Source organism: Cyprinodon tularosa, unplaced genomic scaffold (genome assembly GCF_016077235.1).
Source record: "Cyprinodon tularosa strain WSP-4 unplaced genomic scaffold, ASM1607723v1 ctg78, whole genome shotgun sequence".
Taxonomy (NCBI): Eukaryota; Metazoa; Chordata; class Actinopteri; order Cyprinodontiformes; family Cyprinodontidae; genus Cyprinodon; species Cyprinodon tularosa.
In genome coordinates this window covers 149,670-172,782 of record NW_024039540.1, presented here as the reverse complement: position 1 = coordinate 172,782, position 23,113 = coordinate 149,670, and the positions used below count along the sequence as shown (strand labels likewise).

At 41.0% G+C, this 23,113-nt stretch overlaps 1 protein-coding gene across 1 annotated transcript in view; it reads right to left on the bottom strand.

The window, feature by feature from the left end:
* Positions 1–6,515: 6,515 nt before the first annotated feature.
* Positions 6,516–23,113, bottom strand: part of si:ch211-186j3.6 (neural-cadherin) — a gene marked incomplete at its 5' end in the record, with an annotated part of 159,585 nt that continues 142,987 nt past the window's right edge. Inside the window, 3 exons of the mRNA XM_038270850.1 lie at positions 6,516–8,044; positions 8,462–9,640; positions 11,637–11,791. Coding sequence (XP_038126778.1) covers positions 9,056–9,640; positions 11,637–11,791 — 740 coding nt within the window. The remainder of the gene's footprint in view (positions 8,045–8,461; positions 9,641–11,636; positions 11,792–23,113) is intronic.

Here is a 23,113-nt window from a genome sequence, read left to right as displayed (position 1 = left end):
CAGCTCCAGACGAGCCGAGCGTGTGGTGACATCACGAGTACGCTTCTGTTCCAATGGCCCATATTAATGCTTCGTGCTCCCGTTCTCCCAGATTCCACACTTTCCTGTGTTCTTGTCAGGAAAATACTTGGCGAGGACACGAGTCCGTACTCAAGTTCACTGTCCTGGGTCTCTGAGCAAGACACAATGACGCAATGGCGTCCCACAATGGCAGTCCACTGCTCCCCATAGGGATGGGTAAATGCAGAGGTAAGTCTCTCCATTGAGAGATCAATAAAGCTCAATTTTTATTATTATTATTATTATTATTACTTCTAAAACGTTAGTGAGTTAGTGCACAGCTTTTTTCACTTAAATACAGGAAAATAGTAGACTACCCCTTAGACCTAATCGCAGCATTGTAGAAGCGATTCTTAATTCTCTGACCATTCCATGCGTTTTAGTTTAAAACACATGTTTTACCTTTAATCATGGAAATATGGGAGCGTGTTCATTTTAAAGATTCATAACTTTCTAAAATCAGAGAATTTCGCTTCTTTTTTTTCTTAAAAGTGAAAATTAATCTCTAAGCTTCCTATTTTTTTTTTTTGCAATATTTATAACTTTTCATCATCAGAGATTTTCCAGTTTTTTAATGAAAAGTTTTCTGGCGTGAAATCTCTCCTCATTTTTCTCTTTAATGGCCTTTAGTCTGACTGAGTTTTTCTAATCATAGCCACGTTGTAGAAAAGAGAACTCTGAACTAAATCCCGGGCACCAAAGGAATAGGACATCCTACAGATGATGGATGTTTGTAAACTTTACTGTGGCAGGGTGTGTGTGAGAGAGAGATGGAAACGAACAGATATAAAGCTTGTTTTTTCACACACGCTCTCTGGTGCAAATAAATGAATTTATTGAGAAAAAGAGATCAAAGCAAATACAAAACACTTATATAACTGTTAAAAGCTCATCACCGTCGTACCATAGAAAACATGTCCAGTTTTACTCCTTTCCTTCGGACTCTGCAACCCGACGCTGCTTCTCTCCACAAAGAGCCAAAATCTCTCTCTGTATTTACAAAATGAGGTAAAAACATGACGTTTGCACCCAGAACACAACATCTAGGAAACCGTTTCATGGTACAAATGAATGTGTGAGTGAAGCGCTGCTCTGCACGACCAAATCAGGAGAAATGGAGAAGAAGGCGCAGGCTGCTCCCACCAGTTTTAAAGGACACTCAAATGAAACAACATCTGTTTGTGGAAGTTTAACTCCTGTGATAAAGTTCATCTGATGCTTTGGTTTGTCCATCAGGGTCACCTGCCTGACCTTCCATCCCTTCAAATCATCCTCTTTAACTTCCTGGCTCTGCAGAGATGAAGAAACTGCGCCGAAAAGTCTGCTGGTAAACCAGGACTGATTGTCACCTTGTTTATGCCACAGGAGGGAGATATTAAAAAAATATGGCTGCTGATCAGAAAGTCCGTCCATTAATAGACCCAACCAAACAGGGATTTTTGGGGTTGGGTGGAAGTTAGCGTCATTGAATTAAAACAGCATAATTATTGAACAATTTATAAAAGATTTAGATTCTCTGTAATTCAAGCAGTGAGTTAAGCATGTAGTCAGAAACAGCATCATCACCAGAAATGGTTTAATGTCAAGCTTTCAGTAGGGGCCCAACAGGGGGCAGGAGTAACTGGTCCCCGTCCAGAGCCACCCGTTGGTTTGATTATGAATTACATTTATTGTGAATATCAGAGGAATTACTAATAAATAAACCAATGCCATCTTAGTTTGAATCCCGGTGTTCTGTCAGCTCAGCATACCGCGTCAGGCCAGCATACCCTTAGTAAAAGGCATGCGCGTTGTTATCACTGAGTGAATCCTAATCCTAACCCTCGGAATTAATTTATCTATTTATGTTTAATCTGAAAATAATTATTTATGATCAGTAATTCTTCATGTACTGTAAAAAGAATAAATAAAAATGAAATGATCCGCATGTTGCTAATATATATATACAGGTGCTGGTCATAAAATTAGAATATCATGAAAAAGTAGATTGATTTCAGTAATTCCATTTAAAAAGTGAAACTTGTATATTATATTCATACATTACATACAAACTCATATATTTCAGATGTTTATTTTGTTTAATTTTGATGTTTACAAATGACAACAAATGAAAATCTCAAATTCATCATATCAGAAAATTAGAATATTGTGAAAAGGTTCAAAATTGATGGCCCCTGGTGCCACACTCTAATCAGCTAATTAACTCAAACCACCTGCAAAAGCCTTTAAATGGTCTTTCAGTCTAGTTCTATAGGCTACACAATCATGGGGAAGACTGCTGACTTGACAGTTGTCCAAAAGACGACCATCGACACCTTGCACAAGGAGGGCAAGACACAAAAGGTCATCGCTAAAGAGGCTGGCTGTTCACAGAGCTCAGTGTCCAAGCACATTAATAGAGAGGCGAAGGGAAGGAAAAGATGTGGTCGAAAAAAGTGTACAAGCAAGAGAGATAACCGCACCCTGGAGAGGATTGTGAAACAAAACCCATTCAAAAATGTGGGGGAGATTCACAAAGAGTGGACTGCAGCTGGAGTGAGTGCTTCAAGAACCACCACACACAGACGTATGAAAGACATGGGTTTCTGCTGTCGCATTCCTTGTGTCAAGCCACTCTTGAACCACAGACAGCGTCAGAAGCGTCTAAAGAGAAACAGGACTGGACTGCTGGTGAGTGGTCCAAAGTCATGTTCTCTGATGAAAGTAAATTTTGCATTTCCTTTGGAAATCAAGGTCCCAGAGTCTGGAGGAAAAGAAGAGAGGCACTTCATCCACGTTGCTTGAAGTCCAGTGTAAAGTTTCCACAGTCAGTGATGGTTTGGGGTGCCATGTCATCTGCTGGTGTTGGTCCATTGTGTTTTCTGAGGTCCAGGGTCAACGCAGCCACATACCAGGAAGTTTTAGAGCACTTCATGCTTCCTGCAGCTGACCAACTTTTTGGAGATGCAGATTTCATTTTCCAACAGGACTTGGCACCTGCACACAGTGCCAAAGCTACCAGTACCTGGTTGAAGGACCATGGTATCCCTGTTCTTAATTGGCCAGCAAACTCTCCTGACCTTAACCCCATAGAAAATCTATGGGGTATTGTGAAGAAGAAGATGCAATACACCAGACCCAACAATTCAGAAGAGCTAAAAGCCACTATTAGAGCAACCTGGGCTATCATAACACCTGAGCAGTGCCACAGACTGATCGACTCCATGCCACGCCGCATTGCTGCAGTAATACAGGCCAAAGGAGGCCCAACTAAATACTGAGTGCTGTACATGCTCATACTTTTCATGTTCATACTTTTCAGTTGGCCAACATTTCTATAAATCCTTTGTTTTTATTGGTCTTCAGTAATATTCTAATTTTCTGATATGATGAATTTGAGATTTTCATTTGTTGTCATTTGTAATCATCAAAATTAAACAAAATAAACATCTGAAATATATGAGTTTGTATGTAATGTATGAATATAATATACAAGTTTCACTTTTTAAATGGAATTACTGAAATCAATCTACTTTTTCATGATATTCTAATTTTATGACCAGCACCTGTATATATAAAAAAATGAATCTCATATCCAGCCAAGTGGGTTGTAGAATCTTCTCCCTATAAATATTTAAATCTCTGTGAAAAAATCCTGATAATTCTTTAATATGATCTTTGTCAAACGGACTTGCAACATTTTGTTTTTTAAAGCTAATGTGTGTGGTGGACCTTGTAAAGGACTTTTTTGGTTGTTTTATGCACAAAACAATGACAAAAACCTGACCAAATTGGTGATTGGCTGCAAGGAGAGTGGAGAGAGAGGATATTGGAAGTAATGCGTATCACTAACGGTATGCTGGTGTGACGGGGAACGCTGAGCTTTCAGAACACCAAACCTTTTGCTCCAATCAGTGTAAGCTAGAAAATATCTCCCTCTGGCCCGACCTCAGATGACAAGCAGTCCCTGCAAAGCCTACTTCCTGCTGCCAGGCTCTTCTTCCTGCCTCTCCTTGTGGAGCCTCACCCCTCCACCATGAACCATCTCTCTGGGCCTTCCCGCACTCCTTCCTGCTTTCTTCTTTCTCTTTGCCTCATGGTTCTCAGATATCGCTCCTCAGCAGGAAAAGGCCTGTAAAGAGTTGAGGAAAAGGGAAGGATATCTGTCATCCTCTGTGACACCAGGAAGATGGTGCTGACAGAGCTGTATGATTTTAATGCACAGGTGTTCCAGCTGTGGTGCATATAAGTATAATCCTTTAAAATCTTCTTCACCCCCGTTTGTGTGTTTGACTTTCTGGAGCTGTTACCTTGGAAAGCTGTGGTTGGTATTCTGCTGAGCGATGGTTTGTTAAAGCACCCTCTTGCAGCTGTAACGTTTGGTATGCCTGTGGAGGCGTTTGAGCCGAGTGAGTAAAATAAAAACTATCCAGCAATACAGGAGGACTGAACTGAGCTAAAGAGGTTGTTCTTTACCTCCCACCTGTCAAAACACGAATTTGGTCAAGAAGAAGAAGGGAGGTGGTCTTTTGTTTAAGACATGGGGTAGAAAGCAGGCCTTATTTTAGCGAGCTCTTTTAGACCAGCTTAATCAGGTCATCACAGGCTCAGTTGAAGGCGATAGCTACACCTTTAACTCCTCCTATCCAGTAGGTGGCGTACTCACGCTCACCTGCTCTCATTCTTTAGCGTTTGCTAGCCGGTTGCCAGGTCCATAGACATTGGGCGTTTCTCAATATGCGTTCTTGAGAGTTCTCGTGTGCTCGTGTACTCGTGGCACGTCATCAGCCTCAGCCCGAGTACCGTTCCAATTCTCCAGAACGCCAGATCGAGAACGCATTAAATCCTCGGATGTTGTTCTCACCTCGCCCTCTTTATCGAGCATGCATCAGAGCAGACTTGTGCGTTCTTCAGACAGACCGCTTCCCCAGAATGCCCCGCGGCCGCAGCTTGATTCCAGACAGCGCTCACAGTGTTAAGTTAAACATTCCCTTTTCTGCTGCTGTTGTTCTTCAAAAGTACGTTTTGAAATCGTTTGAGGCGATAACATTATACATTTAAGCCTCCCTGTGTGGCCTGTTTACAGAGTTAGTGCAAAATTTAAAAAAAAAGTCTGATGTTGAGCAGACCAGAGTGACCAGCAGACCTCCGAGGGTAACCGCAGCCAGGGCTAAATTTACCCTGTCTGTAGTGCACTTCTCTCGGTCTAGTTATGTGTGAACTACCGCTCGTTCTGATGGCGGTTTTTTGCGGTTCGATAATTTTTTTTAATGTTTTTTAAGCTTTAGAAATTTAAAATATTGTTTTCAAAATGTTTTGTGTAGGGAATAAATAGTTTTGACTGTTAAAGAAATGCTAAACAACGTTGCCTGTGATGACGTCACGAGTACGCTTCTGCTCCAATACACATACATGCTTGCGTGCTCGCGTTCTCGTCAAGTCCGATCTTCCTGCGTTCTCGCCAAGAACGGACTTGAGGAGAACGCGAGTACGTACTCGCGTTCTCGTGAATTGAGAAACGCCCATTATATACGTAAACGCCTCATTAAACGCTGGCTGACGTACCTAGAGGGCAGCCATCTTGAATCTGACCTGTATCATTTCACTGCCCCTTAAAATATCAAAACAAATTCTAAAATTATCTTTCAGTTAGATTACACATATTTATTCAGATTAAAAACTATTAAAACTGAATAAGATTTTTGCAGATATATATTTTTGCAAATATATGTTAATATGATAAAAACAAAGATGTTTTACACATTTTATATATTTATATAGCATATTATTATTATTCAGTATTTTTAAGGATTGCTCTTTGATAGACATGTATAGAGAATAATTTGTTGAAATTTGATTTAAAAAAGAGTAAACTTATTATTTAGTTTTTTTCAATCAATTTAATGTTAATTCTTATCTATTTTTTGTCATTGACAAGACTTTTTTGTCAAATGGTAGTGAATAGCAAATTTATGTTGTGTCTAACTAAAGGCTCTTTCTCCTTATAAGTTTGTATATATATATATATATATATATATATATATATATATATATATATATATATATATATATATATATATATATATATATATATATATATATATATATATATATATATATATATATATATTTATAGTGTCTGCATCAATGGTTGTTTGTCCTGTGTGTCCCTGTGTTGCCCTGTGATGGACTGGCGACCTGTCCAGGGTGTATACCACCTCTCGCCCATTGACTGCTGGAGATAGGCACCAGCACCCCTCGCGACCCCAATTGGGATAAGCGTGTCAGATTATAGTTTGTATATATATATATATATATATATATATAAATTATATTTATATATATAAAAACAAAATAATAACTTTACTCCTTTTTCTAAATCACATTAGAGGAAATTTTCCTCTATAGATCATAATATTCATGATTAAAGAGCAATCCTTAAAAATAATGACAAATAATAATATACTATATAAATATATAATATTTGTAAAACATAATCTTATAATATGTTAATATCACTACCATAACTTTGCGTTTATCATATTAATATTTATTTGCAAAATATATAACTTTGCCTAACTATGTCTAATCCAGTTTGAGTTCAGTTAAAATAGTTTTTAATCTGAATAAATATGTGTGATCTAACTGAAAGGTAATTTTCGTATTTGTTTTGGTCTTTTAAGTGGTGGTGTCATGTGAGAGTTTACTGTAATATTTTCTCTAACTTGTCTTTCATGTGATTAAAATAAGATGTAAGGCGCCTCACATTCGTTCTGACAGCAGCTGTCTGAACTGTGGTCCAATCCAAGATGGCCGCCCTATCGGCATATATTACATATACATATATAATATCTATGGCCAGGTCCTCCAATTTAGCAAACATATCAATGATCAGTTCAGAAGGAAAGCAGGAAACTCTTTGTTCCTTCTGGGCTCCTTTGCTTCCACCAGTCGGCACCAGCGCACTAAACGCTGACTGATTTTTAAAATTTTTTTGGCTTGAATCTGAGAAATGTAATGTTGAGAAGAAGCCTTTGCTCAGCTCTATTATAGAGCTGCCAGGATCTGGAAACCTGAGCTCCGTCTCCCCTGACTTTAACCAAATTTCCCTTTATGAGATCTAAATGCTGCTAAAAGTGCACACGCAAAATAAATACTCATACACAATATACACATGTAGGGTGAATAAAGTTGCATTCTGAGCATTTTATGTGTGCAGATGGAATAACGTAAGGTTTCAACTACATCATCTATGACTCCAGGCTCCTTCTCTTGCTTTCTAAGATCCTGTAGATCCTCTCTTCTCCACCTGTTTCTGTGGCTCAGGTCAACTATTCTCACTTTGAGGGAGAAACCAACCTGAAGAAGTAAACTCCCTGTGATTGGCTACTTTTCAGGAAATCCCGCCTCTTTTTTCTTTCTTGTTGCAGCATTAGCGCTAACGTTAGCAAAGCGTCTTCATACTAAACTGTCCAAAAGTTGAATTCTGACTTCAAATCCAGAAAACTTTATGAACCCAAAGCTGGACAGAAAATCAAGTGTTTTAAAATCGCTGTGAACAGATTTAAAAAATGTTAAGGTGTTACTATATTTGGGCAAAAATGGCCGCTCCCAGACTCGGGGATCGCAAATTATTGTTTTTATTTGTTTCACTGATTAACGTTAAATTCATGAAATCAAGCGTATTAGATTTAGGTAAAGATCCATTGATCATTCCTTGCTGACCGGACTTTTCCTTTATATAAAACTGCTGGTATTTATCACACATGTGCACTTCTAGCAGAATTCCTCCTGGTGCTTTTATTGTAGGATTGCAGAGGTGGTTAGAGAACAACCAAAAGTAAGAGTAGCCATACCTCAACTAAAAGAAAAAGTAGCCTTTCAAGAAATAACTTATGTAAAACAGTATTAGGTTAATTAACTACTGAGGTGCTAATTAATGGTTGGTAATGTTTAGAAGCGATCAGACAAATATCATCTGCTCACTCTGGAATTGTAGATCTACCTAGTTCAGGGGTCTGCAACCTGCGGCTCCGGAGCCACATATGGCTCTTTGGACCCTCTCCACCGGCTCTTAATACTGGCTAAAATGTATAGAAAGAGCTAAATAATTTACTATAATATATACCGGTATCAATAGCTTTAGCGTTTTTTATAAGATGGAAGAGAATGAGTTTAAAAGAACCAGAAATATATTTTCAGAGACATTTCTCTATGAATTAGCTGGAGAATTATATGTTTTAACATTAAAAATATATGATTTTATTGTTTGAGATGGCAACAACTAATTTCCTATACAAGCTTTAAAAAAAAAGGTTTTCTAGAAAAAGTCATGGTATTATTTGCGGCTCTAAACAACTTTTATGTGGTCGTACTCTGGGCAAAACGGCTCTTTGGATATGAAAGGTTTCAGACCCCTGACCTAGTTACTACCATCCTGTGCTCTTGCACTCTGTGACCAGGCCTAAATTTGGTCAAACATGCTGCCGTAGATGGAGTCCCAGCTGATGTCTGTGGGTTTAGGAACTAAAAGTTTGGGATGGAAGGTGGGATATAACCAGACTCTGTTCCAGAAAATAGATTCCAGATTAAAAACGCTGCTGTTCTTTGAGTGGAAACCTTCACAGAGACAGAAGCTGTGAAAGTGTGCAAAGCCAAGCAGCAGACCCCCCCCCCCCCCCCCATCAGTGGTGGTGTGACTGTGCAGTGTGTCTCTTATTTACACAGGTCTCATTCAGCAGCAACATTTTACAAAATACATTTCACTGGTGCTGATTAGAAATAAAAATGTCCTGAAAGGACCCAGATCCACTGGTTCTACTGACAGAGAGCAATGTTCTGAAGCCCCCATCTCCTCCCCAGAGGGGGTTTGTTCCTAGGAGACGGTGATCGCAGGTCCGAGGCAGCGAAGAGCCGCGCTGTTGGACCGTAGGTAGACTCTGTCAGTTGCTTGCTCCCTGCTTTCACTCTGCTAACCTCCGGATCGATTCCTTAAGGCGGCGCGTTAGCGGCGTCCTCAGAGGTCGCTGGCCTCTGCTCGCTCATACAGAGCTCTCAGTTTCTCAAAGCGAGGACCCCACTCCCCCAGTGTCTCCTCACCCCCTCCCTCACTGGTGCTCCCTCCATCCAGCCCTGCTGAACTGAAGGAGCTGAGGGAGCCCGCAGGAGACCCTCCTCCTTCAGTGGAAAACACCTGGAGGGAGTCGAAGGGCCCCGTGTCCGGGTGCTGGTCGGCGTCGCGGATGATCTCACACAGGTAGCGAGCTAAATCCTGGCTAGAGAAGGAGAGGGAGCGCCGTGGCAGCTGGGAGGGGCGGGCCTGCCCCTGGGCTGGGGGTCTGATTGGGGGCACGTCTCTGCGAAGGCTGGTGGTGGTGGTGGAGGAGGTGGAGGCAGCAGAAGGCGGCAGGGTGGTGGAGCTGGAGGTCCGGCTGAGGGGATCCAGGGGCTGGGTAGAGGGTGGGGCAGGTGGAGCCTGATGCAGAAGGTGATGGTGGGGAGGGGGGGGCGGGTGGTGCAGGGCTCTGGAGCGGCAGTACTGGACCGACTGGGCGGGGCTCGGCTGGAGGGACTTCTGCAGCTCCGCCATGTCGTAGGCGTTCTGGAAACAGCGACAAACAGGAGAGGGAGACAGGGAAGACAATGAAACGTAACGGGAAGCAGCAGAGAAATGAAACAAGAGCTGGAAAACATTCATTCCCTTATTACTGAGAACATTTCAGCTTCTGCGCTGTCCAAACTTATTCCCCCTGAACGGTTTTAGATCGGCCATGAAAGCTCTGACCCTGGGGAGGAAAACAGAGCAGGACCTGCAGTCACTTCAGGACTAACATGAGAGCTGCAGACAGGTGGAGAGAGGAACACCGCTGTGGGTGGAGAAGGATAAAAGGATGGCCATGCATGGAGGAGGAGTGGGAGGCTTTGGAAAGCTGATTATGTTACAAGTGGCTTTCTCTAGAGAGACTAAAACAGACAGACCTGAGAGAACCCACGTACTGGACAAAAGACAGGCGCTGGTGGACATTTCTTTAGGGGAATTATAAATGAACATTGCATTAAACATCAATGTAGAAACATGTCTTTGAAAATTCCCAGATTTCTGTTGTTAGCGTATGAAAAGCTTCCCGTCTTACAGACCAGATGAAGCTACTATGAGAAACAGCAGAGAGAGCAGAACATTAGAGATTAAACAGATTCTGCAGAGAGGGAGAATAGAGATAGAATGAAGCAGAATGATGAAAAAGGGGTCCCTAAACCGCTGACACTCCTACTGTCATTGGTTAAGTTTTTACAACATTTGAAATGTTGGACACAGAACTTTGAGTAACAATGCCCCATATTTTCAGGACAAGATCAGGAATTGAGTGAGGGGCGCACCCACCTCCATAGTCCACAGGTAAAAGCCTCTTCTGTCTGCAAGACATGCGGTGATAACTGCAGGATGTGTGCGGTACAGGGACGCAGCGATCATGTTCCACTTTGATGAAAGCTCTGATGGTTTTCAGGCTCTAAGTACAGCTGAATGTATGTGGGTTAGCCAGGCTGGTGGAACGGCGAGATAAGGATTTTGCGTGGGCCTAATTAAAACAGTACCATGCACACTGCTGAATTTCAGTCCAAATGAATTGACTTAATCTACTGCAAGGCTGGCAACTTCCCACTGCTGCCAAGAATCTAAAAATACACGTGATGATGGTTTTTAAAATAAGTATTTTTTACACCATCCTGGTGTTACTGTGTGAGTGACCAGTTTCAGTCCGTGAGGCAGACACCCTGTCTTCTCTTAAGAGTAGCTTTAAACTTTCGTTTTTGATAAAGCTTATAGTTAGAGAGTGGCTCAGGTTATTCTGAGCTATCTCTATAGTTATGCTGCTATAGGCTTAGACTGCTGGAGGACATAGGGACCCCTATTTCATCATTCTGTCTCATTTAATCTCTTTTCTCCCACTCTGCAGAATCTGTTAGTTCAATCTCTAACATTCTGCTCTCTCTGCTTTTTCTCAGAGTAGCTTCATCTGGTCTGTTCCTCTTTGGCTGTGACTCCATCCTGGAGAGAAATATCAGCTGTGCTGCTGCCATCAACACCTTTGTTTATAGATGTTGGAGATCGGCCTGTTTTTCAGTGTAGTCCTGTTTCTCTGACTGTGACTGGCTGGATGTGCTCTCTTCATCCTCTGACATGGGAGCTGGCTCAGAGCTCGTCTGTCTGGCTGCATGTTTCCTGGAAGGGGCCGCCTTTTACAGGTACCCTTTGTATCTCTGCTTCTGTCTCCTTGAACCCCAGTCGGTCTCAGCAGATGGCCGTTCACACTGAGCCTGGTTCTGCTGGAGGTTTCTTCCTGTTAAAAGTAAGTTTTTCCTCTCTGCTGTCGCTACAAGCATGCTTAGTGTAAGGAATTAGCCTCGTGTCAATGAGTCGATGCAATCAACTGGTTTTTCTTTGAAAACTTTGAATCAATTTGACTGGATAATCTGGTGAACTGTAAAGTGCCTTGAGATGACGTGCTGTGAATTGGTGCTTTAGAAATAAACGTAATTGAATTGAATGCAGCCCTGTAAGCAATTCTCTCTCAGTTGTGTTTGTCTGAGGGATGTACCTGGTCCTCCTCCCCTCCTCCCTCCTCGTCATAGTTCAGCACGTTCTCTCGGATGTCCTCCCAGCCGTCGTGATGTGCTGAGACGTGGTACACACCCTCCTTCAGACCTTTGTAGGTACGCCAGCGGGTGTAGAGGAAAATGCCCAGCAGCAGCACTGTAGAAGATACAGAAGATTCAGCAGAGCCAGAGTTACACACCGAAATTAAATGATCAAAATCCTTCAAGCAAGAGTTGATCCCTTCCCACTATCATCTCAATCCTCATCGCCATGCAGGGGACCAAGACATCTCGCCTGGTCAGCCAGGCGAACAATGACCCTAACGACTCCCCTTTTCAGAGGCATAGGCCAGTATTGGGTATGGCAGGCTAATAAAGACCTCAATGACTCCCAACTACTAAAGGTAGTCCGGTTCAATTTACATGTTTTCTAAGCTACTCTATAAACCTTGGAACCCAACATTACTCTGGATATTTTGATTGAAAAAGCTTCCTTGATGGGAAGCGAAACATCTTCAAACTTCAAAGTCCAGTGGATTGTTTTTTAACTTTTATGGAATGACTATGACCTGGATGACTGAGAATCTTCCCCTTCAGATTTTTTTATGATTTGCAGGATAATTTCCTCATTTTTTATCCTTTTACTAAGGGGAAAATATCAGAAGTATTTTCTTCTTTAGAAACAGTGCTATCTCCTAAATAAACTGTTTTATAGGGCAGTTTCTACCCTAATAAATAAAGGCCTGCAAGGAAGCCCCAGAAAAATGTCCTGGATCCTGGAAACAAAAAATTTAACACACATAGATGGGAATAAATGAGCAAGCACTATGTCAAAGATGTTAAAGACAAAAAAAAAAAAAAAAAAAAAAAAAAAAGCTTCTGGGTTTTATTATTATTTTAAAGTTGCATTTCAACTACATTTTCCTGAACATTAACTTCCTGGAAGGTTTCAGTCAGTTGTGTTGGTTTGCACCGTTGTGATTTTAAGTTCAGTGCCCATCCATTTAGGATGTCACATTAATGTCGGGATTTTATATTCTCTTCTATTCCCAGCCAGCTGGGAATTTATAGTTATGATACTTTAAGATGGTTATTGACCTGGTAAAATATCTTATTTAATCAGATATTATTTCGGCTGTCATATATTGTTTATGAACACACGCCCTACTAGCTGTGTGTTAGAATAATAAGTGAAACAGTGATTCGAGCACTAATCATGGTCAAAATAAATTCACCACAACTTCTGTTCAAGATATCAAGATTTCACTAGTTTAGCTGGACTACGGTAAACTAGTGAAACTGAACTCAACTAAACTACTATGTACAAAGAGGACAGGGAACATGGTTGAAAACCATATTACAGTTTCATGTGGATTTTTTTGTTTGAAAACCAAAGTTTATCTAGAAGAATTTGGAATATGATCAAAGTAGCTTTTCACTAATTTAGAGAAATTGGAATATTTTCAGACCAATTCACAAAAAAATCCATGTGGTGAATAAAACATTATTTGGTCAAATAATGTTTTAAAATGATGTGAGTGTGAGAGTACCACAGGGATTAGTGATAGGACCAATTCTCTTTACTTTATACTAGATCATATCGTACACTTCCATGTAGATTTTGAATGAACAATGTTTTAAATGAGTGATGTTCTTCGTCAATATCTGGAGAACTGCAGCCCTCAAAATAAACCAGTCTCAAGTGAAAGAAATATTCTGTGTGTGTTTCATGCTCTCCTTGGAGAACTAAAGTTGCCTCAAGCGTTGCTAACGCTGGATCTCTGTAACCAGAATATTCTTCTCTTAAGGTTTGACAAAGAGCTGAATAGCTTTCTCAGATTTTTGGATGAAGAGATTTTATGAAGACATGGACGCTTCTAGCTGTTTTTTTTCCAAATTAGCTTCAATTTCTCACGAGAAAAAGGAAATGGCAAGTCTTTTAGACAGTGTTCAACTTCTTGAAGATAATCAGTTATGTTGGAGTATTGATTTTCTGGGTCAAAAATAACAATGTCTTTGGCTAAGGATTCAATTTGTTGAATTCTATGGTCACTCGGCGGCCCTGGCCTATCAGGATGTTGGGTGTGCTCAAAAAATGGTGGGGGATTTGGAGCTAACCTTTAACGACACAAGGGAGACTGACTCTCCTTAGAGTTTTTCAAGTTGTGAATCCTGGCATTTGGTGCTTGGTGGGGGGGTTGACACCCTTTGTTCTAAGGCATGGTCACTTTGGCCTTGTTGGTCTTTGATCCTATAAGCTTCTACTGTTATCTCAGCTCCTGACAATAAAAGATTTTTTATCACTAACTGATCATCTAAGGCCCTGTCCACACGAAGTCAAAACGAACACGAAACGCTGATATTTTCCAAAATGTTTGCCGTAAAGACGGAGACGTAAAATAAATGTGAACGTCCACACGAATGCATGAAAACGCTGCAAAATGTATGCCAGGCCTGTAATTGGCGCTGTGGTGCCAAAGCAAAAATAAGCGACGAAATGTTGGGCATGCACACTAATATTTATACATGGTTGCCCTGCGGGTCCATTTTCGTGGTTAAGTCAAATTCAGGTGCTGAACTATGTCGTCGATATTGCTCTGTTCTTCCTGGAGATATTCCAGAAGAAGAAGATTCTGTTGTAAGCCCGACAGCAGGGTGAGTAGCATTAGCAGCAACGGCGCCATTGTTGTTGTGATACTGGTCGCGCATGCGTGTTTAGAGGCGACGCTATGACGCATGCTTGTAAAAAAAAATATGCGGTTAGAGCGTAAAGATGGAAACGCGAAAACGGCGTTTCGAAATCTTCCCACTCTGAAGGCTGAATAAAAAAAAGATCGTTTACAGACCCCCGAAACGCAGGCTTCGTGTGGATGAGAGGCTGGTTTGGTGAAAAATTTGTGCGTTTAGGCCAGGGTTCGTCTTCGTGTGGACGGGGCCTGATACTCACTTGCTCATATTTTTCAGTTTCAGTTTTCATTTGGGTTTTTAATTAAGTTAATTAATTCTTGAATCTTTTCTTCACATAGACTGAGGTTAAAATTGTTTAGGTTATCCAACTTAGCTGGAGATAAGTGGATACGGTTTGCAACAATTTGTTTCTCTTTCTCCATGCCTATAGAGTCAATGATGTACCCAGAATTGAGGATGCTTGGATCCATTTTCAGCTAATGGTACAAAAACAAAAGTTATGAAGAAATCTCAAAGAACACAATCCAGTCAGTACCGATGCTTCTCCCTGAGCATGTGTGGGTTCTCTCTGGGTACTCCGGCTTCCTCCCACAGTCCAAAAACATGTCTGTTAGGTTAATTGGCTTTTCTAAATTCTCCTTAGGTGTGAGTGAATGGTTGTATGTCCTGTTTGTCCCTGTGTTGCCCTGCGATGGACTGGCGACCTGCCCAGGGTGGACCCCGCCTCTCGCCCATTGACAGCTGGAGATAGGCACCAGCACCCCTTGCGACCCCACTTGGGACAAGCGTGTCAGAATGGATGGATGGATGGGTTGTGACTATAAGATCTCATTGAGTGGTGAGAGCTGACGTTAATGCTTTCATACTGTTTTCAATAATGGCTCTAAGTTTATTCTCATATATGTGCAGAATAACTGTTATATTTGAAGCCCACTCAGCACCAGAGGGCATGTAACTAGCCCGTCTACATCTCCTTTGAATGGCCCACGGTTCAAGAAGGCTACTGCAATCTGCGTGCAAATGTCTGAAAGAATTAGATCAAAACAGCATCATCTCTGACTGCTTCATGGTGGCTATGGTGTAAAACATGAATCCATAACAGTTTATGTGTAAATATTCAGATTGGTTGGATTTGAAATGTAGCAACCTTCCACTGCAAGGAGGTCTCTGATCAGGATTACAATCAGCTGGAAACCATTCATTCCAGGTTTGCATTCAGGCCTCCCACTGAATGCAAATGTTTTATCTCAGAAGGTCATGACATCATGACAGATCTCTGAAGGTTGAAGTCTGAGAGGTTTGTCCTTAAAATCTGTAAACCATTAACCCTCTGTAGATGTTATGATCACTTTAGTTTGTATCTCCACATAAACAGAGTGAATTATTCTGCCTTACTTTGATAAAAAGTCCTTAAAAAGGCTTTTTTGATTCTCTGTCTCCATGGTGACCGCACAGAGAAGTCTGAGCTTCCTTTGATTAAATATTTCAATTTTTGCTGATTTGATCAATACATCTAAATGCAAACTCTGTGGTATTGAACATGAGAGGATGGATTAATATTCTGCCTTTGCTAACAAAAATGCAGAACTTCATCATAAGGAAATAAAAGTTAATAGAGAATGAGAAACTGAAGAAGATGCAAATGATCTGGTACATTTAAACTTCCCATCCGCTCTCTATTAAGCTCTGTTTTTAGTTTGATGTCCTACCCTAGAGAGCAGCCTCTCTTCCCTGTTTGTTTGTTTGTGGTTCAGATTTCTGCCAGGTTAATCCCATTGAGTTCTGTTTTTTTTCTTCTGTAGGAATATCTGCAGTTTCCTCATGTTTTGTTTGTAGAACAATTAATAATTCAGCTTTTTTAATGAATGATGTAGTTGGTTAACCTGAACCCTTAAAACTTCTTTATACGATCAGGTTCTTCAACTTTCTGCCACTTTCCTGCAACATTTACAGTAGTAGCCATTGAAAATTTCCCCACTTTCCTTGATGGGCCCTTGGCTGGTCCCCTTCAATTCCTTTTTAAACATCAGTCTTTGTACTAAAATATTATATCTGTCATGCTTTGTAGATCTAATAGAAGCGTCATCTTCTGGTCAGACAGTGTAACAGTGACATCCATCTTAGATTATGTCTTAGTCTTTAGGACGAAACTATTATTATTTTTTGTCGCGTTTTAGTCATTACGATATGTGATAGTTTTAAGTCGGTTTAGTCGGACTAAAACTTGAAAAGGTTTTAATCAGTTTTATGTTGCAAATAAAAGTTAACCATTACAATTTGGAAAAACGACTACATTCTATACCAGACTGACAGCTCTAGCCTAGATACTATAATAGTTGGGTATCTGCTCTCTCTGGTTTTCCTCATAGTAGCTTCATCTGGTCTATTCCTGTTTGGCTGTGACTCCATCCTGGAGAGAAATATCAACTGTGCTGCTGCCATCAACACCTTTGTTTATGGATGTTGAAGCTTAGCCTGTTTTTTCAGTGTAGTCCTGTTTCTCTGACTGTGACTGGCTGGATGTGCTCTCTTCATCCTCTGACATGGGAGCTGGCACGGAGCTTATCTGCCTGGCTGTTTGTTTCCTGGACGGGGCCGCTTTTTACAGCTGCTTTCTGTATCTCTGCTTCTGTCTCCTTCAACCCCAGTCGGCATCAGCAGATGGCTGCTCACACTGAGCCTGGTTCTGCTGGAGGTTTCTTCCTGTTAAAAGGGAGTTTTTCCTTTACACTGTCGCTATAGGCATGTTTGGTGTGAGGGATTTCCTTTGAGTCAATGAGTCGATGCAATCAACTGGTTTTCCTTAGATAGAAAACTTTGAATCAGTCTGACTGGATGATCTGGTGAACTGTAAAGTGCCTTGAGATGACATGTTGTGAAATGGTGCAATATAAATAAATTGAATTCAGTCAAGGAGGCTTTTTCAATTAAAAATGTCGGCAAGCATTGAGTTTGAAGCTTTATATAGTAGCCCAAAAACTTGTTATGGCTTAGAAAACATGAACAATGAACCAGAACAATGGTTCCACTCCTTAGGAATGGGGACTCGTTTTGGGTTATTTTGTTAGCCTGTAATACCCGAGACCGGGCTATGCCTCTGAAGGGTGGTCATTAGGGGCATTTGTTGGCCTTGCTGCCCAGGCGAGATGGTTTTTTCCCCCTGCATGGGGCTGGCGGGGGGTTTAAGATGATAGCGGGTGGGAATGAACTCTATCGCTGCATTGTAGGTTTTTGAGAGCTGAAACCTAAGTCCAACCATGTGCTTAAGGTTGGTTTTTCTTTCTGAACATAAATGAGCAAAACTGGAGACAGATGACAATCCAAACGTCAACGTGATCAACAGATTAGTTTACAGTTCTCCCATCTAATCTCAACCCTTTAAAGGGAAAGTTACCCTTTTTCGATTATTTGCATAACCCCATCAATGCCTCTAAGGTTATGTTGGACCAAAAAAAAATGTGTTTCTTACACTCTCAGAGCATTTTTTATGAATTTCTTATAGAAGCACTTTTGATATTTTTCTTAATATACCCAGGCAAGTTGGCGTTTTTTGTTATTACATTGACAGTAATTTTTTGCAATCAAAATATTCATAGTTTTTGAATGTTACAAAGGTAATAAGGTCTTCTCCTTTATTCCAATAACACTATCGGCTTGAAATTTTGATTTTCAAAGTATTTCACTCTTCCCTATAAAGGGTTAATATTTACCACGCTTTATGTCCTTTCTATATAATTAACCTCCTTTATACACACGCTGCTTCATTCTTCCCTTCTCTGCTATGTTCACCACTGCAGCAGGGGCTGTACAACGTTAAGATGTTTAATAATTTACACAAAATGTCATGAAGTAACTGAACTGCATTCTGAGTCATTCTCTGCTGGATCTTCCAATCTGTTTTTGCAAAATATCTCTGCAGGAGAGAGGCATTTAATCAAATATTAGATCCCACAATGCAACTGGTTTCAACTGGCAGCATTCCAAACATGCAGGCTGTTTGAATCTTAATCTCTAATCTTAATCAACCTGAACCGAAGCACACTTGCTCTTTATCCCAAATCCCACCTAAAGCCCAGCAGCACCAGTAGAAGGTAGTCAAACCTCCACAGCAAATTGATAAGATCCCGTTACACAGCCTCCCTTCTGATGGCGTTGGAGGAGTAAAGGCTGCAGCTAGAAACCAGCTGCACTGCATGGGAGCAAAGATCAATACTCATTTACTGTCAACTTGTCGCCCTCACCACAACTTCAGCGTCTGGCAGATTTAAAGAGCAAATTGTTTCACGAAGTTCACTGCTCGTTTTTAGAGTGACTTTTTACGGCCAGTGAACCCAGAGGAAGAGGAAATAAAGACACAGAGAGACGGAGCGATGTTTGCACTGCTGCACCGGCGAGGCACTGAACCTGCAAGAACCTGGGACTCCCAGAGGTTCGCAAAAATGGGGGAATAAATGAGGGATTCCTGATCATGGGTGCATCAGACCTCAATACTGAGACTGAATAAAACACAGAACAAACATTGACTGTGTCTTCACTCATATAATGAGCACAGGATGTTGAACCTGTTAAACTGCCTTACTCAGTAAATTTCTAGTCAAAGGAAAGGAGTGAATGATTTACATCAGGCTCAGCTTCAGTTAATCCAGCTAGAAAGCAGCAATCAGGCTCTACAGAAACAGCAGATGATAGAGTTGGAATAATTGAACTTTAGGTGCTGAACGCACCACATTAACCAATCAGTGAAGCTGATCTGGGAGCTGGCAGGGAGACAGACACAGCACTGCTGATGCAGAGCGCTATGATCACTTCTTAAATTAACTTAAAATGTAGAAACCTGCCTGCAAAGTATGTATTATTATTTTGGTGACTTCAGTTTGGATTATGAACAGTAGCGTAAAACCGCGAAGAGGTGACCGGGCCAGAGGTACGGGGTGTACCGGTGTCTGAGCGGCTCCGACAGAGAAATTCAATTCAATTTAATTCAGTTTTTTTATATAGCGCCAAATTCACAACACATGTCATCTCAGGCCACTTTACAGTTCAACCAGATCATACAGTCAAATTGATTCAAAGTTTTCTATCTAAGGAAAACCAGTTGATTGCATCGACTCATTGACTCTTCAGCAATCCCTCACACTAAGCATGCTTGTAGCGACAGTGGAAAGGAAAAACTCCCTATTAACAGGAAGAAACCTCCAGCAGAACCAGGCTCAGTGTGAGCGGCCATCTGCTGAGGCAAATTTTTCAAGGCAGAATGGTAAACTGGATGAACTGACTGCACAGACGAAGTTTTCCGGTGGAATTTCTAACTCAAAAACATATCAAAACTACTTTTTACCCACTGATCACGGCAACTATAGCTGCCATTGTAACAGGTAAAGAAAGGATAGGGTAGCTCCACCCAACACGCATCACACCCAATTTTCCACCGCACAGCTAGAGCAGCAAAGATGCTTCAGCCGCGCTTCAGAACTAAACTTGTATAAGCATAAAAAATGAAGCAGCACGTGCGTTTTTGCTGCTTCTGCTGCGTGCGTTCTGAAAGTAGCATTAAGCTACCTTTACACTGGATGCAGTTTGATCAGCAGAAGCAGCCAGTTTACATGCAAAGTCAATGGTTGACGCACATCAAGGTGCAGCAAAAGGTCCTGCCACATAGCAGCAGGAGCAGCGCATCTTGATGCATCTAAACATCTGAGGAACGTGACTCGCTTCTGAAGCAGCAGGTGCTGGAGTTGGAAAAATTTTGTTATACAGTGCTGCTGATGCAGAACGCTATAATCACTCATCTGAAACAGTTTATTAATGCCTAAACCTGCCGGCAAAATATGTTTGATTTTATTCTCCAAAAACGCTAACATCCACTTCTAGTCGCCACTAACAGCAGGGGAATCTCTCGTCGTGTTCCAACCATTCATTTATAACCATCTGCTTTTGAATCTATCCCCCATCCTTGTTCTTATGTACCACTCCTACCTTTTAAAAAGCAGCATCTTCAGATCCCTAAACTCCTTCAGGGCTCAAGGATATTTTTGGTAGCCAAATTTATATAAAAGTCTTTAAATCAAACTTTCAGGTCTATATTTTCTTATAGATCTATATTAGATCCTAAATCAGCAACTTTTCTATAAAAAACAAACAAAACCCTTCAGTGGTTTTGGTGTCTTCATCAGGAGATTATAAAGGTCCATTTAGTTCCAGTTAAAAAGTGGCTGTAATATTTCTATCAGCTAGTCCCAGATCCACTTTAACATAAACAAACTATGGAGAAGAGAATGGATTTATATCAAGAACAAATTTATATCAAATTTATATTACAAACAAAGTAAAATGCCTGCAAAAGCTGTCTTTGATGACAGGGAAAGTAGCAGGGAGCTATGCTGCTACACATCTGGATTCTGCAGAACTAAAACCACCAACGACAAGATGCTACAAGGGATTTATGTCATATAATTAATCGAAGTTGATGCACTAATTAAACTCATTAATTAATCTAATCTGAAGCAGCAACTTGGCCCAAGCATGAGTGATAGCAATTATTTACAGGGGAGAGGTGAGCAGTGGGAAACTTCTCAGCTCAGGCGCCACATGATGCAGAGGGGACAGAATATATCCAGAAGCAGAAAACCTGAGAACCAGCCATCTAATTCTAGCTGGTTAAAAAACATACGCTGCAGTAAAGAAGAGTTTTTCACTGGGAATCACCAAGTAGATCAATCATTAGGTTCAATTTCTTCTTCTTTTTGTTTATTTTAGTAACTAAATGCTGATGATCAGGAATAGAAAAAAAACCTATTGGACAACAAAATCCCTCCTAATTAGGCCTATTGGTTAGAGCAGTGCTTGTGCTTTTGAGAAGACAACCTCTCCACAGGCGCATGGCCCAACACAGAAGAGCGACCTCCTTGGGACAAGACTCTGCTGTCCATCTACACCTTAAGGACAAAGGACATTCTTTTGAGGACCAAAATGTTCACATTTTGGACAAAGAAAATAGGTGGTTTTAGAGGAGCGTGAAGGAAGAATTTTATGTTAAGAAAGAAAAAAAACAACCTTAATAGGAAGGGGATGACTCAGATCTCAACTTTCAAAAACCTACAATGCAGCGATTGATTTGATTCCTTCCCAAGGCAACCCCAACCCCTTTACAGGAGAACAGAATACCTCACCTATTCAGCCAGGCCAAAAACTCCCTTTAGTGACATCCCTTTCAGAGACATAGACAGGTATGGGGCATTGCAGGCTAACAAAAAAAAGAAACGACCCCCATTTCAAAGGGGTGGACCCGTTAGTTCGTTTCAATTTGCATGTTTGCTAAGCCAAAACAATTATTTGTTGGGCTACTGTATAAAGCCCCAAACTGAAATGGAACAACCTTCTTGGATGGGAAGCGAAACATCATCAAACGGAGAAATAAAGTCCAGTGAATTGTTTTTTCTTAAGCAGGCACTCTGGCTCTCTGCGTAATTCCCTTAACCCCACACTGCTCCCTGGCCGCAGCACAGTGCCAGCCATTGTGAGATTAATAAAGTTCTACACTGCCTGGCCAAAGAAAAAGTTGCCACCAAAAAAGTTGACAATTTGAGCCCCATGAATCCTGGCATTGTCATCTTGGAATATCATCAGGGAAGAAAAAGTCCATTGATGGAATAACCTGGTCATTCAGTATATTCAGGTAGTCAGTTGACCTCATTCTTTGAGCACATACTGTTGTTGAACCTAGACCTGACCAACTGCAGCAACCCCAGATCATAACACCGCCCCCACAGGCTTGTACAGTAGGCACTAGGTATGGTGGGTGCATCACTTCACCTGCCTCTCTTCTTACCCTGATTCGCCCATCACTCTGGAACAGGGTAAATCTGGACTCACCAGACCACATGACCTTCTTCGATTGTGCCACAGTCCAATCTTTATGCTCCCTAGCAAATTAAAGCCTTTTTTTTCCAGTTAGCCTCACTGATTAGTGGTTTTCTCACGGCTACACAGCTGTTCAGTCCCAATCCCTTGAGTTCCCTTTGCATCGTGCATGTGGAAATGCCCTTACTTTCAGTAATAAACATAGCCCTGAGTTCTACTGTTGTTTTTTCTACTCATCCAGGTGTTTTCCAGGGTTCTATGGAGTGGTAGTAACTGCCACTAGAGGGTGGTATTGAGACTAAAGAGACAAATATGAAGCTTTTATGTGCTGAACGACACTCAGCAGATAAAATGTTTTGTTTCGCCACAGCGGCTATAATCTATGTTACAGAGTTAATGACGGACATAATATTAGCAGGAATCACATGCCGCAGAGCTTCATGCTGGAATTAAAGACATTCCAACTAAGTGGATCATTGACTGTACTTCATTACAGTTTATCATTGTTTAACATCTGAAAACATCAGGATAAAATAAAAGGAGGCCTCTAGATTATCCCGCTGCTGTGCTTTATTAAATGGTTAACATGAGCTAAACAGTCAGGGTCGTGTTTTACAGATGAATGGAAAAGACATAAATAACTATTGGCCAGTCGATAGTATGCGTGAATTCACAGCATGTCGGCATATTTTTATCACAAATGAACTCCTCTAAGCCCATGTTTGTTTTTTTATTGTGACTGGATAGTCCTTAAACTTTTCAGATCACAGTGATTCCAAAGTTAAAGCTCATAAATGAGCCTCATAATTAAAAACCATAAACACGTCGGTGTGAATACCAAATGTGTTTTCAGTTTACTTGAAAACAGCTTAAAAACACCCGTTTATCTGCAGCAATGCTCCTGAAAACACCTGTTTATGCAAAGTGAAAA